Source organism: Danio aesculapii, chromosome 8 (genome assembly GCF_903798145.1).
Source record: "Danio aesculapii chromosome 8, fDanAes4.1, whole genome shotgun sequence".
Taxonomy (NCBI): Eukaryota; Metazoa; Chordata; class Actinopteri; order Cypriniformes; family Danionidae; genus Danio; species Danio aesculapii.
Window position 1 is genome coordinate 54,514,145 of NC_079442.1, and position 20,989 is coordinate 54,535,133.

At 41.9% G+C, this 20,989-nt stretch overlaps 1 protein-coding gene across 1 annotated transcript in view; it reads right to left on the reverse strand.

The window, feature by feature from the left end:
* Positions 1 to 360: 360 nt before the first annotated feature.
* prdm6 (PR domain containing 6) overlaps positions 361 to 20,989 on the reverse strand; it is a 48,003-nt gene continuing 27,374 nt past the window's right edge. Inside the window, exons 5-8 of the mRNA XM_056464214.1 lie at positions 19,100 to 19,224; positions 11,983 to 12,325; positions 5,302 to 5,478; positions 361 to 2,067 (exon numbers count right to left, since the gene is read on the reverse strand). Coding sequence (XP_056320189.1) covers positions 1,953 to 2,067; positions 5,302 to 5,478; positions 11,983 to 12,325; positions 19,100 to 19,224 — 760 coding nt within the window. The 3' untranslated portion in view covers positions 361 to 1,952. The remainder of the gene's footprint in view (positions 2,068 to 5,301; positions 5,479 to 11,982; positions 12,326 to 19,099; positions 19,225 to 20,989) is intronic.

A 20,989-nucleotide genomic window follows, 5' to 3' on the forward strand; every position in this document is an offset into this window, starting at 1 on the left:
AGAAGGTGTGTAAAGAGTGTGTGATCATCATAAAGCTCTGGATATAAAGATCTTCTGCCAGTAAGAAAGTAAAGATGTTTTATGAAACCCACATTCATTCAGCTGTGATTCTCTACACGCTGCTGAGTCCACACATTAAATAACAATAATATTAATCATCATCGTAATAATTGTCAAAAGTGCCATTCAGCATGATATGGGAGAAATATAATATTCAGAATTTACATTTTGTACAAAGTAAAGTCATTTTTGGTGAAGCTACCCCTGTGAATCATGCGGAGTCTGAATAATACTGTGATTTACACCTGAAGAAGAACCAGCAGAGACTGAACACTCACCGTGATGATGACCTCTGACCGACTGCTCACCTCGCTCTCCAGTACAAACAGATATATGAGCTCTAAAAATAAAATTTATATGTGTATTTAGGGATATTTTGACATTTTAATTTGGACTTAAAGTTGCCCTATTCTGCCCCTTTTCTTTGATACTCATAGTGGCGTTTTGGTGACTGTCGCTTTAAATGCAAATGAGATTGTGCTCTTTTTAGAGGGCGGAGCTACAGACACCAATCAAGGAATGTCAATCAAAGTGTTTCATTCATCAAACACAATGAATTCAGGTTCACCATCAGAGGCTTGGATATATTCACACACTGCTGACACACAACTGGGTTTAAACCCTGCATGAAGGTCATTTCCGTCTAATATGTGCCCTTTTAAGACACCACTATACCTGTTCTGACCATCTCCGCCTCCTGAATCATACATTCATCTATATATCTGTCAATCGTAGGTGAATATATCTTGATTTAAGACACTTCATATATATTAATAAAACTTGATAATCTCTTCTTTTTACTTACATAACTTGATATAATTTAAATACTTCTCAAACATGTGTACACACACACATCTAAAAGAATATTTCATTAATTATATGATGCTTTAGTGAATCTGAGCATGCAGAAACCGAGCAGTGTTAATAAACTAAAGTCCACATGAAATCAGAACTAACCATGTTGATTTTGTTAGCTCACATTGCTAGTTTTGTGCTGAATAATCCATCTGTGCACGTCTTTGAGAATAACAACAATAGTTTGTCCTTGTAATCTTTAATTAGAGGTTGCACCGTCTTGTCAACTAATCGACTTTAATGCTCTGCCGTGATGCTTTTCTGATTGACGTCGATTAGTCGCGCTGCGTAGATCACATGGTTTGACCTGAACTAAACTGCAGCTTTACACACAGCTCACTGAATGACACTGCCCTCGGATTATTTACAGTCATTTTTTAAATGTTATTTTTCTTATGTCAGCGTCAAAGATTCACGTGAACTTTATATTGTCAAACAGATCCCGGTTAGATCGCTCCATGCAAATACCCTAGAGCAGATGCTAGCCAATCACCTTTATGCAACCCTGGAAAAGTCATGTGATTGGCTGTCAGTTTTGACATCAAACAGTAATGGTGAGGAGGAGGAGTCTGTTAGGTGGTAATAAACTCTCCCCAAACCCTCCTCCCCATCTTTCTGATTGAAACACCTACTTTACTTCATCCAATCAGCTCGGAGTAGAAAAACAAGTCACGCCCACTGTTTTCTCATTTAATATTTCGTTTCTCTAGAAGCTTTGTCACAATACCAAAATAAAATGGCTGCAGCTTCCGCTTCATGTGGACTTTAAAAGAAAGCAGATTTGTACTGGAGAACAAGACCATCACTGAGCGAGTGTGAGTTTCTGCTGTGCTCATGAATAAATAATCTCCTGCATCTGAAGCCCCGCCCCCGGCTCCGCCCTTCAGTGCTCAGTCTCTGCCTGGTTTGATGGCTGCGTGTGGTCTGTGTGTGTGTGTTTGAGTGTTTCTTTGGTTCTGCTGAAGTGTCCGTGATGTTGCCTCATGATCCTGCGTCATCAGTGAACGTGTGTTTAGTTCCTGATTCTGCATCATCAGTTAATCCACCTCGATTGATTCGCTGCTCTCGCTGATGGGTTTACACTCGTTGGGCATCCGCTGGTGTCGACTGAGCTGAGTGGCCTGAGTGAAGCTGCGCTCGCACCGCTCACACCTACACACACACACACACACATATTATTATCTTTATGAGCTCCACTTCCTTCTCCACCTCCACACTCCTTCATTTTGTCTGACTGATCCGCTCGTGCCCTCATGGAGACCAAAACAATCAACACACAACATCAACACCGACACCTGCTGCTCACAATGGAAGGAATACACACACACACACACACACACACACTACATAGATAGACAGACAGACCCTAATCCTAAACGCATACACACACTCATACTCTCTCACTCACACACACTATATACAAACTGAGACACACACACACGCACTCAGACACACACATACATAAACTCACACACACTCAAACCCACATATTTACACGCACACTCTCTCTCTCACACACACACACACAAACATGCTCACACATACCCACACTTATGCTCTCAAACACACACACACACATGCTCACAAACACACATATTTACGCTCACACTCTCTCACACACATTTACACTCAGAGTCTCTCTCACACACACACACACTGAAACACACACATACTATTTACACCCACACATGCTCACACACACACATTCACACAAACTCAAACAAACTTACACACACAGATACATGCTTTCACACACACTCACCCACACACACTCAAACACACACATATCAACGCTCACACTCTCTCTCTCTCACACACACACATAGTATCTACACACATGCTTGCACACACACACACACACACAAACACATATATTTACGCTCACACTCTATCACACACATTTACACTCAGAGTCTCTCTCACACACACACACACACACACACACACATTATTTAATGCACACATGGATTGCTGTAGCAAAGTAATAATTTACTCTGATGAGTTTCCTTCTTGTAGGGCGTCATGGTGGCGCAGTGGGTAGTATGATCGCCTCACAGCAAGAAGGTCACTGGTTCGAGTCCCAGCTGGGTCAGTGGCCATTTCTGTGTGAGTCCCTTATTTATCAGGGGTCGGCACAGCGGAATGAACCGCCAACTGTTCCAGGATACATTTTACACAGCGGATGCCCTTCCAGCCGCAACCCAGTACTGGGAAACACCCATACACACACTCATTCACACACTACGGCCAATTCCCCTATAGCACATGTGTTTGGACTGTGGGGGAAACCGGAGCACCCGGAGGAAACCCACGCCAACACGGGGAGAACATGCAAACTCCACACAGAAACACTAGCCGGGACTCGAACCAGTGACCTTCTTGCTGTGAGGTGTAAGTGCTCACCACTGAGCCACCGTGCCGCTGCTGTTAAACATCATCTGTGAAATACTTGAGAATGTAAAGAGAGAGTTTCTGCGCTGAAGTGTGTGTCGTGTGAATGTAAATGTGTGTGTTTTTGCTGACGGAGGACTGAACTCTGTCAGGCTCATCCGCTCGATCAGTAGAAGTGAGTTATTGATCCGCTATTGATCTCTCAGTGTTCTGATGATTGTGTTTGTGAAACGCTGATGACACTATTGTGTTTCTCTGATCGCTCATTAGATGCTTGATTTGTTGGCGGCGTTAAAACACACTTCTGGAGCTGCTCAGGTGTGTGTGTGTGTGTGTGTGTGTGTGTGTTCAGACTGTTCAGACAGAGTGCATCGATGAACGCCTTCAATTATTACACATATATACACACATACACATACCCACAGACACACACACACTCTGAGCTGTGGATGAAGCAGAGTCTGCGCTCGGAGACCACAGACAGTCTTAATGAAGTGGAGGAAAATATAATAATAATACATTTAAATTAACACATTTAAATAAATAATAATAAAGTTTAACTCTTACAAACATTTTAAAAAGGTTTTATTTGAACATTTCTAATAATAAAACATAATTAAAACATTTACAATAATATTTATAATAATAACATTAATTATAATGTCTATAAAGAGCTTTCTGACTAACGGCATCTGTTTAATGTTTAATGTTTATCATCTTATTTTGTTTTGCCACTTGTCTCTCTGTACACTAGAAGCTTCTGTAGCCAAAGCAAATTCCTTGTGTGTGTGAAGCACACTTGGCAATAAAACTGATTCTGATAATAAAATATATATAATAATATTTATTATGAAACATTTGTGTGTGTGTGTATATGTAAAAATGTGTGTGTGTGTGTGTGTGTGTGCGTGTGTGTGTGCGTGTGTGTGCGTGTGTGTGTGTGTAAATATGCACGTGTGTGTTTACTGTATTTATGCGTGTATACATGTATGTGTGTGAGAGAGCGTGCATGTGTGTGTCAGTGTGTATAAATTTAGACTATACCTGACAGAAGTCTGTCGTCGATCTCAGCTGTAAGAGCAGCAAATAATAACTGGACTTCTAGTTGATGATGTGTAAAAGTGTCAGAAGGTGGATTTCTCTGCTGGATCATCTGTTGATCTGCATCCCAATCATCACCAATACTGCAGAAAACCTACTGGAACCCACATGGACCAAGATTCTCACAGAAATCAGTCAAGTTTGGTGAAGGAGAAATCATGGTTTGGGGTCTACATTCAGTATGGAGAGATCTGCAGAGTGGATGATCAACATCAACAGCCTGAGGTATCAAGACATCTGTGCTGACCATTACATTACAAACCACAGGAGAGGGACAATTCTCCAGCAGGATAGCGCTCCTTCTCATACTTCAGCCTCCACATCAAAGCTGCTCCAGGATTGGCCAGCCCAGTCACCAGACATGAACATTATTGAGCACGTCTGGGGTAAGATGAAGGAGGAGGTGTTGAAGATAAACACAAAGAGTCTTGATGAACTCTGGGAGTCCTGCAAGAAGGCTTTCTTCACCATTCCAGATGACTTTATTAATCAGTGATTTGAGTCATGTCAGAGATGTATGGATGCAGTCCTCCAAGCTCATGATGGAGTCAGACACAATATTCATTCTGTTTCCACTGCAGCATGAGCACATATTCTATACTGGACATTATTGAAGGTTCAGTGAGCAGACTTTAGTCTAAGCAGAGTCAGACCGCACTGTCCTAATCAAATCAGTCAACAAGACATGATCAGATTATATTGTGCTCAAATAAGCCTCATCTAGAGGCCTTTACCTTTCATATAAGACACTTCTGATACCAGATCATCAACTAGAAGTCCAGCTCCTAAAACTAAAAAGACTTTTATCAGGTAGTGTATATGTCTGTGTGTGTATATGTGTGTGTTCAGTGCGCTGTGATGCAGAAGTGAAGGGCCGGTACTCACTGTACTTACTTGAAAGGCTTCTCCCCGGTGTGTGTGCGGATGTGGTTGTTGAGTGTGGTGGCGCCGGCGAACGCGCGGCCGCAGTATCCACATTTGAACGGCCGATCGCTGGAGTGTGTGACCACGTGATTCCGCAGCTCCGACGGCTGGGAGAATGACTGAGAGCAGTGACCACACTGATATGGCCTGAAACACACACACACACACACAGAGTGACCACACTATTATGACCTGAAACACACACAAACACAGACACGCTGAGTGCACAGCCTGAAACACTGTGAACTCATGTGTGTGCTGGTCTATAAAGGAGGTGTGTTAAGGCGCAGCATTGCTATTTTGAGGAGCTGAAATAGACCGCGCCATTGACCAACTAAAAGCTGCTCTAAAGTCCAGCAGAGTGCGTTAGTTATGCTCCTGTGCAGGTCCAAACACTTACACACTGCTGAATACACACAGGACGAACAGCAACACACACATATCTTTACAGATGAAAACAATTAAAGGATTAAAATGATACAATGATTATTATTTTCTACATCAATATAAACACCACTGCCTCCATGCCTTCTTCACCTCGGGGGTCTTTTTCAGTTCATTTATGATGATCTGCATCTGTATAATGTTATTATTATTAGCAGTATTATTGATTATATGCAGTTTTATATCTGTTTTAATAAACACAAGTGTAGATTTGTCCAGCTGTGGGGTTTTAGAGACGTCTGCATCACCATATGGGTCATCAGAACAGGACGTGTGTTTGGATATAACTCAGTGTTTTGACCACACTTCATTATTATTGTTCATTTATTCCTCTGCTGGAGATTAGAACTGAATTTAGAAATAGTTTTGACACAAATCTCTGCTCTTAACAAAGGAAATTAAATATGTGGGCTGATGGATGTGTTCAGTGGAGTGAGTTTCCACCGTTTCCTCACTCCACCAAAGTAAAGGAGTAAAGTAAAGAGAAAGTAAAGAGGCTGAATGGAGGAGGCTCGTTCTTTGTCCTCACGCTGCAGATGCTCTGTTGAACTGTTTTCTCACTAGTGAAGCGTTCAGTTCTTCCACTTATGCCAGGTAAACAGCAAATGCACCATGGAGAGACACAGCTGACTCTTAAAGGGAATGAGAGACGAGACTCTGATTGGTTTAATGCAGGTTATGCTTCAAACACAGCCAGAACTCATGAAGAGAATAAGCTCAACCCTGTTAGACCATGCGCCGGGCGCAGAGCGGATTTTACCATCTTAAAATAGCAAAAGTGGATTCAGACACGCTCTTAATGCTTTTGCACCATGAGCTGCAGACTTTGCACTTAGATCATTAAAATAGAGCCCAGAGTGACCAAACACACATGGTGGCCACACTGATACGGCCTGAAACATAAAAACACGCACACAAACAAACACACACATACACTCTCTCACAAACTCGTTCTCATATACACACAGAGTAACCAAACACACACACACACATTCTGCGCGATACACTGAAACACACACACACACATACTTTCTGATACTCACAGAAAGAACAATTCTCTCTCTCGTGTACACACACACACACTCTCTCTCTCTCAGACACACACACACATGCGCACACACTGACCCTCATCAGCAGCAGGGCAGACACACACTCTGCTGGACATCCATCATCAGCACAGCAGAGCTCCGAGTTCACCAGAATAACCAGAGCAGAGCTGTACTGGTCACCCAGTCGCGCGCACACACACACATACACACACACACTGCTTTTTAAGTTACTGCGGTGAAAGTTATATTAGAAAAAACATCATATAATGAATCATTGACTCTGAGCCACTGAATTATTAGAGAATAACACACACCTGAGGCTGAGGGTCTGTTACACTCCAGCTGTGTGTTACTGTCCAATAATTACCTGTTAATTATTGTCTGAATCCACTGTGCAGATGTTGTGTGTGAGAGTGTGTTAGTCAGGTGTGTGTCCTCCTCAAGCGTCTCCTGTGTGTAGCACTAGTGTCCTCCACATCTCCTCCTTCTGATGGGATTTCTGACTGTTGTAGCTGTGAAATAACTCTAATCATTCAGCGGAGTAATATGGAGCTGTAATGCGCTCTAAACCTGCCGGGACTACTTTAGCTGCGCCTTTAACTGACAATAACCAAACACTGTAGAGTGACCATCAGCCAATCAGACCTGTGGTGTAAATGTTAATACAATTGATCATAATTAATAATAATAATTAGTTTTTCTGGTTATTTTGGTGTTTTATTTAATTCAGTACAAAATTTTAAAATAAAAAGAAAATACAATAAATTAAAATAAAAAGTGTTATGTTAAACTGATGATGACGATGATGATATTAGCGCTCAAAACCTGCCGGAACTACTTCATCTGTGCGTTCTGTGTGAAAAATACTACAAATTTGATAGGAGCGCTAATTATTCTGCTGTAAATCAGGATAAAGTAGGTGATTATTGACGTGTGTGTGTGTGTATACAGCAGTGTGTGTGTGTGTGTGAGGTGTGTGTTTACTGACAGTGATCACATGACTGAAGTTTTTCTGTCTGCAAATGCGCTGATGCTGAATATCTCCTGCTGATGAATGTGTGTGTGCGTGTGTGTGTGTGTGTGTGTGTGTGTGTGTGTGTGTGTGTGTGTGTGTGTGAGTAGCAGCGCCACTGATTAATGCGCTTTATTGTTTATAGCGGCAGCAGCGGCACATAAATAACCTCGTGGACCTACTGAGCTGCACACACACATACACTCTGAAACACACACTCACACAACACACACACACACACATGTTGGTGGTGGTTTATGAGGACTATCTGTAGGCTTGATGTATTTCATGAAGTACACATATGCACGCAAACATGCACACATACAGACAACAAACACACAAACAAACAAACACACACACATACTCAAAAACACGCACACACAAACAAATAAGCAAACAAACACACAAACAAGCAAAAACACACACACACACACAAATCACACACATACATAAACAAAAACAAACAAACACACACAAAAAAAACACAGACACACAAATGAACAAACACACAAACAAAGAGAAATACATACAGAGAATCTGCAGACTCTTATAGCAGCAAAGCGTGTGTGAGTGTGTGTGTGCGCGCACACGTGTATGAGTGTGTTTGTGTGCTGGTCAGATGTACTTCAGCTCATCTGCTAACGAACAGCTCCTCATTACTGGATCTGAACAGAAGAGAGAGTGTGTGTGTGTGTGTGTGTGTGTGTACGTGTTTTAGTGACATGTCAGGACACAAATCTGTTTAATGACATAGGTATGACACAGGTATTACAAAAAGGAAGTGAAATATGAGGACATTGGTGACGTCCTCATTTCTCAAAATGCTCCTAAATCCCACAGGATGAGTTTAATCAGAGAGTAAAGCTGCACACCGTCTCCTGTGAGGGGTTGTGTTTAGGGGTCAGTGGGGCGAGGGGAATACAATATACGGTTTGGACAGTATAAAATGAATGAAGACCTATGTAATGTACCCACTTTTCACAAAAACAAATGTGTGTGTGTGTGTGTGTGTGTGTGTGTGTGTGTGTGTGTGACTGACGGATCAAACCAAAAGCAGAAAAACAGCAGGAGTGCTCAGCAGAGCCGTCAGCAAGCATCTCTGATTTATCCTGGGCAAAATGGAGAAATAAACTAAACATCAATAAATATGTATAAGCCAGAGGCCATAAAGCAGACGACAGATCATTTCAAACAGAGTCTTCCAGCGCAAACGCCGCGCATCCCAGAATGCCTTGTTCAGCTGAATTTTATCTGCACCCCTCGGGGTCATAAAGTTGAGTATTGACAAAGCCTCACATTGACTTCGTCCGCAAACATTTTTCTTCTGTATGAATATTAGTTTATTGAATAAGTGGCATCTGTTTTGCTCTGCATCACCTTTGGACTGGGTATTTCTTTGTGACGGCGGCGGCTGATTTATAGGAGCCCAGAAAATACAGCTAAGCAAAAAATCTCCAATACATCCAGCAGCGTCTTTAATGAGCTTTCGAGATGTTGCACGCGCAAATCCTCTCGCTTTCTGAGGAAAACTGGGATATGGATGATCATAATAATGATGGAGATCGAATCAGAAATCATCTGAAGCTCCAAGATCTACACGATGAGACTCCTTACGTATTTTATACAGTCAAAAGGCATTATTACATGCTCCAACCCTCACAGCAAACCTGTGGCCAGATGTGCACGTCGCTACATATGACTTTAAAGCATTTGGAATTACGAGAACACAAGACATGTCCTCATAAATCAGCTTAATGCTGTAATATCTAAATCATACCGATGTCCTTATACACACTTCAGTCCTCATAAACCACCAAAACCAGCACACACACATGCAAACACACACACAGATCATGAAGCAGACCAATGTTGATCTTTCTTTGCAGAAATTACTAAATCAGGCCTAATACAACATACTATACACTACCTGACAAAGGTCTTGTGGCCTCTCCGAGTTTTAGGAACAGCAGATAATGACTTCTAGTTGATCATTTGGTATCAGAAGTGGCCAACCCAGGCTCATTGTGAAAACATAGTCCTGCGGATGTTTCTGGAGACCGCGAATTATGCAGCCAGGGGTACGTATGGCTGCTTTTCAATTATTTAAAATGAACACTACCAGGCGGTGTGACGCCGTTCCTTTTCGCGCTTACTGGCTGACTGCTCACCCTGTGGATAGGGCTTTCCCGCTGCAACCAGGGCCGGCGCGTCCATAGAGGCGACCTAGGGCCGGCGCGTCCATAGAGGCGACCTCCTTGGGCAGCAGAATAGTGAGGGCGGCGTCCGCAAAGCACGAACCCCCAGTCCTCACTTTCATCCATGAACCGGTCACTTTCTTTTAACTTTCTGTCCAGTTAGCTCATCGTGTACGTCGGCGGACTTGAGATGCAGAGAGGAGATGGCCACGATGACGACGATGGGGTTCGAGTCCAGGGAAGAGTGGGTCCAGAAATCAGGTGAGACAAAAACAGAATCCAAAATAGTGAATAACAGGGTGAGAATGTGGTAAAATCTGAAAACGTGGTAAAAATCAGACGAGGGCTTTTCTTTTTCTAGACGGCTTTTGTAAATCGTTGGTTGGGTTTTAGGGAAGTGGGTGGGAGGGTCAATCGATAAAATTGATTGGGTTTAGGGAAGGAGCAGGGTGGGTCAGTCGATTGGTTGGCCGGCCAGTCAGTCATCCAGTCATTGAGTCAGTCAGACAGACGTTCGGTCGACAGCGGCCTCTGGTGGGTTTACGTCGGAACAGCAGCCCTGAACGGCACTCATGAGAGAAATTTGAGATATAAAAAAATGCACATAGCGGCCTCTAGTGGATTCACGATAACAAAAAGTGCAAAAATACTAAGCTCCCGGGACTTATTTCGCTGTCTCCAGAAACGTCCACAGGACTACGTTTTCAGAAGGAGTCGGTTGGAAGTGTCTTATATGAAAGGTAAAGGCCTCTAGATGAGGCTTATTAGAGCACAATATAATCTGATCATGTCTTGATGTTGACTGATTTGATTAGGACAGTAAGGTCTGACTTTAGACTAAAGTCTGCTCACTGAACCTTCAATAATGTCCAGTATAGAATATGTGCTCATGCTGCAGTGGAAACAGAATGAATATTGTGTCTGACTCCATCATGAGCTTGGAGGACTGCATCCATACATCTCTGACATGACTCAAATCACTGATTAATAAAGTCATCTGGAATGGTGAAGAAAGCCTTCTTGCAGGACTCCCAGAGTTCATCAAGAGTCTTTGTGTTCATCTTCAACGCCTCCTCCTCCATCTTACCCCAGACATGCTCAATAATGTTGATGTCTGGTGACTGGGCTGGCCAATCCTGGAGCAGCTTTGATGTGGAGGCTGAAGTATGAGAAGGAGCGCTATCCTGCTGGAGAATTGTCCCTCTCCTGTGGTTTGTAATGTAATGGGCAGCACAAATGTCTTGATACCTCAGGCTGTTAATGTTGATCATCCACTCTGCAGATCTCTCGCACGCCCCTATACTGAATGTAGACCCCAAACCATGATTTCTCCTTCACCAAACTTGACTGATTTCTGTGAGAATCTTGGTCCATGTGTGTTCCAGTAGGTCTTCTGCAGTATTGGTGATGATTGAGATGCAGATCAACAGATGATTGATCAGAGAAATCCACCTTCTGACACTTTTACACATCAACTAGAAGTCAAGTTATTATTTAGTGCTCTTACAGCTGAGATCGATGACAGACTTCTGTCAGGTAGTGTATAAGATTAAAATATGGAATAAATACCAGATTTCGGTCAATTTTCCTAAAGGATAAACAGCACTTGTTATAGTTCAACATGTTTTCACTTTCATATTGGTCATGAAACACACATTTACTGGTAGGAATGATGACATCCCACCCTACTCATCATCCTCTCTTCATATAGCCATGTATGTCCCTATTACATAACCATAATACACTGTTATAGCCTGATTTGTTAGTCTGTTGGATCGTACTGCTTTCTCAATACAACTGAACCACTCGAGTTCCCAAACAAATGTCTAGGTGTGAAAGCACCCTAAAAATAACCTGTAACTGAAGACTAGCAGCTAAAGATTAGAGTATATGAGCTTGAGATGAAAAGATTAGAGTATTTTGCGTTGCGGTGCAGTACCTGCGGTCGTACCTGTCGGGGTTCTGCGTGCACACGTGCATCTGCAGCAGGATCCTCTGCGTGAAGGTCTTGAAGCACTGGCCGCACTTCCACAGGTGCCAGTCGCTGAACTCGGAGCTGAGCTGGCTGGTGGAGGTGGGGCTGGCCAACACGCGCTGCTGCTTGGAGCTGCTGGAGGTCAGGCTGGAGTCGCTGTGGAGGCTCCGGTCCAGCAGAGAGAAGCTCCGGCTGCAGGGCGACTGCGGGAACACCATGGAGCGCGGCAGGACCACAGACGGGGCCTTCGGGCTCTTGCTGAACGCCTGCAGAGAGTCCTGACGCGCCAACGCCTCTGTTACTGTAGACGGCACGTTCACTGACACACACACACACACACACACACACGCACACACACACACACACACACACACACACACACACACACACACACACACACACACACACACACACACAGGTTTGTTGTTAATTGTGGGGACATTACATAGGTTTCTGTTGTTTTAATTCTGTACAAACTGAGTTTTGAACACACACACACACACACACAGACACATACACACACACATTATACACACACACACACACACACACACACACACACAGGTTTGTTGTTAATTGTGGGGACATTACATAGGTTTCTGTTGTTTTAATTCTGTACAAACTGAGTTTTGAACACACACACACACACACACACACAGACACATACACACACACATTATACACACACACACACATACACACACACACACACACACACACACACACACACACACACACACACATTATACACACACACACAAACACATACACACACACATTATACACACACACAAATATAAAAACGCACAAACACATTATACACACATAGGCACTACTACAGACAGACACACACACACACACACACACACACACACACACACACACAAATACACAAACACACACAAATATACAAACACACACACATTATACACAAACACACAAACACACACACACACACTATACACTCACACAAACACACACACACATTAAACACACACATAAATATAAAAACGCATAAACACATTATACACACATATGCACTACTACACACACACACGCACGCACACATACAATCACACACGAATATACAAACACACACACACACACACAGATGCACACAATCACACACAAATATACAAACACACACACATTATACACACACACAGATATACAAACACACACACACACAAACATACACACATTATGCACTCACACAAACACACACACACACACACACATTATACACACACATAAATATAAAAACGCACAAATGCATTATACACACATATGCACTACTACACACACACACACACACACATGCACACAATCACACACAAATATACAAATGCACACACACACACACAATCACACAACCACACCCACACATACACACCCACACACACACAGCCTCTGTGAAAGTGTCTCCACATATGAAGTCAGCTCTGCTAAATGCGTTGAGCTTAAAATAGCTCATCAGAGGGTTTGATCTTCTGTAGGTTCAGACGCGTCCATCATCAAACCGCACTCCACATTCCTCCTGACGCAGCACGCTGTGTACATAAACACTGTAAGACGAGACACGTGAGAGCGCACTCATTTCATAAAACCAGCGCAGAAAGAAGTATGAAGAGGTCTGATCACCGCTGAGCGTCTGAACACACACACACACACACACTCGCTCCGGCTGCGTCTCAATCAGCATTCATCACTAGGTCATGTGCACTAGTAAGGGCACTGTGTGATATGAGAACGCCCTCATTGTTTATCATCAACACTGGAGTTTAGAAACAACAGCAGAGCTAATCGATGTCAGAAATTGACTTTAGGAAGTTGTTAAATGTACATTACAGCTGAATTATCTGACTGTTTCACAAACCAGCAACGTTTCAACCATTAAACTACTATAAACGTCTGCTAGATTGCTCCTAACCTATACACACACACACACACACATACACACACACACACACACAAAGGTGGGACAGGAGCAGTTTAGGGCAGTGATCAGGTGAACTGCTGAATAATGATGTGATGAGGCACAGGTGATGTCCACAGGTGAGTGTGATTATGAAGCAGCATCAGTAAAGGTCTAGTCCTTTAGGAGCAGAGATGGGTCGAGGATCGCCAGTTTGACCACAAATACGAGAGGAAAGGATTAAACTGTGTAAACACAATGTTCCTCAGAGAAAGAGAGGAAGACATGTGGATATTTCACCTTCATCAGTGCAGAACATCATTAAAGATTGAAGAATCTGGAGGAGTTTCAGTGCGTAAAGGACAAGAGCGCAAGATTAAAGCCTAGTTCACACTACATGACGTTAAACATCGGCAGATCGCTGTGCCGTTCACACTACATGACTTGATTTTGTGTCTTTTAATGGTTGTGGTGTTCACACTACACAACATTATGTAAATGATCCACAAGAGGGGGGTGGGGGGGTCACACACTACATGATCTGATAACAACTCATTCCCCAACAGCTCAGTCAAGCTACCAAACCACAGCCAATGAAATTTTGAGGGAGGAGCCATCAGAAAAAGCTGTAAACTATTGGCTGCTTGTGTGATGACATCACTGACAGCATTCCAAGCTTTCAAAGGAGCATTTAAAAACATCATCAGTCAGCTGATGCATGAGCGGATCAATCGTTCATCTGTAAGCTTGTAGTGGATAGATGTGGCTTTAACACTAGCACTACCGAGGCAGTCAGAGAGTTTTTAATTTTTGTAATTTATTAACTTTTTGAAACAAAACTAACATCTACAACACCCTGACGTTTCCTAAATATCTGTGTGTTACTTTCTAACATAATTTTGTTAATTACAAAACAGTAAAGAACTGAGCATTTCTACCTTTAATTACCATAGTGGTCAACATGACTGCATGCATGTGTGCCACTTTACGCTGTGACTTTAAATATGCGTGCCTTTTTGCCTAGCAACTTCATGCTAACATAAACAGAACTTTCTGACAGCAAAAACAGAAATTCTTTCATTTTCCTTTTGGCTTAGTCTCTTTATTAATCTGGGGTCGCCACAGCGGAATGAACCGCCAACTTCTCCAGCACATGTTTTATGCAGCGGATGCCCTTCCAGCTGCAACCCATCTCTGGGAAACATCCACACACACTAACCCACACTCATACACTACCGACAATTTAGCTTACCCAATTCACTTGTACCACATGTGTTTGGACTGTGGGGGAAACCGGAGCACCCGGAGGAAACCCACGCCAACACGGGGAGAACATGCAGACTCCACACAGAAACACCAACTGACCAAGCCGAGGCTCAAACTGGCAACCTTCTTGCTGTGAGGCGACAGCACTACCTACTGCGCCACTGCGTCACAAAAAACAGAAAATTACTTCAGAGATATCTTCAAAACAGCATATTCTGTGATGTGATATAGCTCCTGTTTGAAAGTGAAAATGAAAGCGAGGCCCAGGCCTTTGCATCTTCTAGTATCTTAACTACATATTTATAGGCTGAATTACCAACAAGATCATATTTTTAGGGTAATGATGTCATCAAATATGATAACAGACATCCAGAGCTTAATTTTAATATCTCAATAGAAGCTTTGAATGTAAATATGAGCAGGTCAGAATGAGCAGTATGGTGATTCTAATAGTTACAGAATTCCAGTTCCTCTGAATAGCCGACTCTCATGTCCGTGTAAATGCAGAATGAAGCGAGTGCATCGATTCCCATTCTGGCCAATCACTGACGTTTCTGTTGAGCTCCTGAGCACAAGCACTACCTACTGCGCCACTGCGTCACCCACGCAAATACACAAACACATAAATATACAAACACACATTACACACACACATACACAACGACAAACACACACATAATTATGCACACGCATACGCAATCAAACACACATTTACAAATACACATACACACAAACATAATGACATAATGAGCATAAGCTCATGCTGATATGTTCTCTCATTGGCTGCAGCTCGTCACTACATCTGACCGCAAGTGGGGTCGAGTCGGCCGAGGTGTCGGCCACACGTCAGTGAGCCTCTTTGATGCGTTGTTCACTAGTTCACACATAAAGACGGCCGAGCGCCGTGCACCCCCAGATTTTTCCCTGGTCACAGCCCGATCTGTCGGCGAGCTCATTAACTTCCAAATCAGGCTCAAATCTGGCTTAAAATCCTGTAGTGTGAACTAGGCTTAAGCTGAACAACCGTCATCTCCGATCCCTCAGGGGGCGCTGCATCAAGAATCCTCATTCATCTATAAGCCAGATCAGCACATGGGCTCAGGACTACTGCGGTAAACCTTTGTCAAGCACCACAATACAGAGTTACATCCACAAATGCCAGTCAAAACTGTACTGTGGCAAAAGGAAGCCCTATGTTAACAGTGTCCAGAAGCGACTTCTCTGAGCTGAGGCATCTGGGATGGATCATCACACAGTAGAAACGTGTACTGTGCTCAGATGAAGCAGTGTTTCAGGTGTTTTTGGGGAGAAATGGACGCCGTGTGCTTGACCAGAGAAGAAAAGGATCATGCAGACTGTTTCCAGCAACAAGTCCAAAAGCCAGAATCTGTGATGGTCTGGGGTTGTGTCGGTGCCCTTGGCAAAGGTAACCTGCTCTTCTGTGATGCTCCATTAATGCTGAACAGTACAGAGAGATTCTGGAGCACAATATGCTGCCTTCTTCTCCAGGGACGGCCATGCAGAGTTCAACAAGACAATGCAGAACCACATTCAGCACACATTACAGAGTCCTGCTGCAGAGGAGGAAGAGGATGCAGGTACAGGACTGGCCTGCCTGCAGTCCTGACCTGTCTCCAATAGAGAATGTAGCATACTGTTGGCCTCCTTAAGATTTATTTGCAGGAGGAATGGGACAGAATTACACCTGAAACACTTCCTCACTTGCTGTCTTCAGCCCCTAAACGTCTTTAAGTGTTGTGAACAGGAACGGCAGCATTACAAAAAGATAAACGCTTAACTGAGACAACTTTTCTTTTAAATGTGTTGCAAAAACCCAAATTGGAAGTGTTTATTTGGAAAGAAAAACAGAAATAATCATGAGGAACACATTAATAATGTTTGTTGTATTGTCTGCAATGAAATACAAAGTCAATTTAGAAATCACTACTTTCTCTTTTATTAATTTTCTCTGATTTGGGGTTGTAGAATTCAAAAGCTTTAAATATGAATATATTCCTAATCACCTGATAAGTAAACAATGACACAATGTTTGTTTGTGTGTGTGTGTCCTGTCCCTTTAAGAAGCAGTTGATTGTGCAGTGGTGTGTGTAGCACGAGATGAAGAGCGTGTGTGCTTCTCACATCAGCACACACTTCAGGAGATCTGTCTAAACACAGCAGCTCATAAAGAGTGTCTGCTGTAAACACTGAGCTGTCAGAGTCGCTCTCGTCCAGCTTTATCAGGAGAACTACACAAACACACATGCAGACCAAACCACAAAAACACCACCAGACGCACACACAGCTCTACAATCAGATCACACTCAAAAAGAAATCCTTGCTCTAACTAAATTGAACCATGACAGACATTTCTAAACATTTGAATTGTGTTATTTCAACTTATATCCATTTTTATTAATTCAACCTATTGGAATTTAGTTTTTTACCTCATTTTAGTTCTGTTATTTCAACTCATTTAAATTAACTCATTTGAATAATTTTTGCTTATTTGAATTATGTTGTTTTAACTTATTCCAAGTCTGCTCAATTCTTTACTTGAAGGGTTGTTCATTTTTTTATTTGTTTATTTATTTTAAAGGGACAATACACTTGACATGATATGGCACATATATGAATTAGATTTTATGCATGCTTATCTCGTCATTGCGTGATTAAATGTTATGACGTGTCATTCACTCAATTATGACATTTTAAATGCAAATATGATTTTAAATTATTCATTAGATTTACTTTACATTAGATTTACATTAGATTGACATTAAATTGACATTAGATTTTAGTTTGTTAAAGGTAAGTGGTTGCAAACTATTTATATGGGCAGAATTTAAATATTCATTCATTTTCTTTTCAGCTTAGTCCCTTTATTCTTCAGGGGTCGCCACAGCAGAATGAACCGCCAACTTATCCAGCACGTTTTACGCAGCTGACGGCCTTCCAGCTGCAACCCAACACTGGGAAACACCTATACACTCTTGTATTCACACATATACGGCCAATTTAGTTCATCAATACCCCTATTGCACATTTGTTTGGACTGCGGGGGAAACCAGAGAGGAAAAACCCACGCCAACACGGGGAGAACATGCAAACTCCACACAGAAACGCAACTGACCCAGCCGGGACTCGAACCAGTGATCTTCTTGCTGTGAGGCAATCGTGCTACCCACTGCGCCACCATGACGTTCTCAATTTAAACAAACAAATGAAATTTAGTAATGTTTAACTTTGTTTGTTCAAATTCATCCCATATCAATTGTTTGCAACCTCTTACTATAAATAAAAATGCATCAATCCAATGAGCTATTTTTTTCTGTGTACTCTGTTATGTACATTGTTTTTTGTCATGTTATAATGTTGTTATGACTACTTGACATTAACAGATACATCACTACCTGTTTTTGTCTTTGTAGACAACAAAACTCGTCATAAATCTGTCATAAACATGATTGTCAGGCATTATAAATGTGTCATGAATGTTATAACAGCATCATTAATATTTTTTGACCTCAACTACGGTGAGACAAGAAGAGTTTGTCATTAAAATGTCATTAATTATCAATGCAGCTGTTAAATATGACACTTTTAATGACAAATACATTTCATTCCACTGAAAACGTAAGTAGAGATATATTCATAAAACTATTTGTGACAGGTTTCCTTGTCTTGCCAACCAAGTTGTCATACAGACAAAAACAAAGGTTGTGATGTGTTTGTTTATGTCAAGTTGTCATAACAAACAGTTACATCTTTGCATTTAAAATGACATAACTGAGCGAATGACCCTTGTTGTCATAAGCATGCATAAAGTCTTGTTCACATTCATGACCTGATTATAAAGCTCAAGCAGTTTGAACAAGCAGCGAGCATCAATATTTTGCGCTGATGACTTACAGTTTTCGTCCTGCGCGATGCACTGCAGTGGGATCCCGAAGAAAGACGTGTAGCTGTCGTTATACCACACCAGCAGCTCCGTTCCCCGAGGAATATCAGTGCAGGCGCGGTAAAATATACACGACCTGAAACACACGTTTACCACAGTCAAACATGCACATTCATAAACAAAACAGTTTAGTGTGGGGGCTCTTTGGATAAGAGATTCACAAAGATAAACAAACAAATCATAAGTCCAAGGCTCTCGACAAATAAGTGAAAAGTCTTTATTAGCATGACTATTGTTTAAAAAAACACTAGGGATGGCCGATCAGGTTTTTCTGCCCTCGAGTCCAAGTCAGAGTCATTTGATTTTAAGTATCTACCGATACTGAAACCTGATCCGATAATTCTATAATACATACAGAGCAAAGAAACAGAGCCAGGATGTTCCATATTGTTTATTTAATTCATCTTATTTTAACATTCAACAACTCTGTTAACAAACAGAGCACTTCTGTGAGGGAGCCTGAACAATCAACTAATAAATGACATCAATTCTTCACTTTTGGACAACAGTAAATATTAAATTTAATATAAAAACAAACAGCAGCTCAACTTCAAATACCCGGCAGGCAATCTCAAGTTTACATATCTCACAGTTAGCTATGGCAATGTTGTCATCATCAACTTTATAAAACCTCCAGACCGCAGACATACTCGTGCTTTTCGCTTCAAGCTGTTTCCATGTTCTACTTTGCCGGCGTTTAACCAATAGCGTCTCTGCAATAAAGTGATGTCATGCTGCACACGTTGCTGTTTCTGTGTGAAGTCGAGAAAGAGGTCTAACTCTGTGCCACCGCATAACTATTGATGTGTTAAAATAATAACAATACATATATATTATATATTCAAGTCCTGATTGGGAGGTAACGTCCGATTCCTATCAAGTCTGAAACTGCGTGATCAGGCCTGATTTCTGATCGGATCTGGACATCCCTAAAGGAAACAGCACTGATGTGCAACACACCTATGCATTTCAGCAATTGCGCATTGGCAGTTTGCCTAATAATATAAAGCAGCGAATTGGGAGCAAACAGATTCTTGCACTGCTTTGTGTCTGTTATCATGAGCGATTTACAGCAATTCTGTTTAGTACATGAGTCTGTCTGTTAAAGTAAAGGCAAAGTATATGAACCAGACTAAAAACAGCCTTTTGAAAAATTATATGATCTTTCGTAACACTGACAATAACAATTAATACTGTTTACTACTGGCTAATTACCTGCCTATTATTAAGATATTCAATGGTTAACAGCACTGATAAAGTATGTATCTTATTCTACATCCCTAACACCTAAACCCAACTACTACTTTAAGAACTATTATTAAGCAGCCAATTAGTAGATTATTGTGTTAAAATCTATATATATATATATACTGTTGCCTCACAGCAAGATGGTCTCTGGTTCGAGTCCCGGCTGGATCAGTTGGCGTTTCTGTGTGGAGCTTCCCGTGTTGGTGTGGGTTTCCTCCGGGTGCTCCGGTTTCCCCCACAGTCCAAACACATGCGCTATAGGGGAACTGATCAACTAAACTGGCCGTAGTGTATGTGTGTGTGTGTGTGTGTGCGTGTGCGTGTGCGTGTGTGTGTGTGTGTGTGTGTGTGAATGAGTGTGTGTGGATGTTTCCCAGAGATGGGTTGCAGCTGGAAGGGCATCTTCTGTGTAAAACATATGCTGGATAAGTTGGCAGTTCATTCCCCTGTGGTGACCCCTGATGAATAAAGGGACTTAGCCAAAGGAAAATTAATGAATATATATAAAATAAATGTATGTAACAGAATATATAATTATATATAAACAGAAATATATATATAGTAATATTTAGTAATATTATAGTATTTTATAA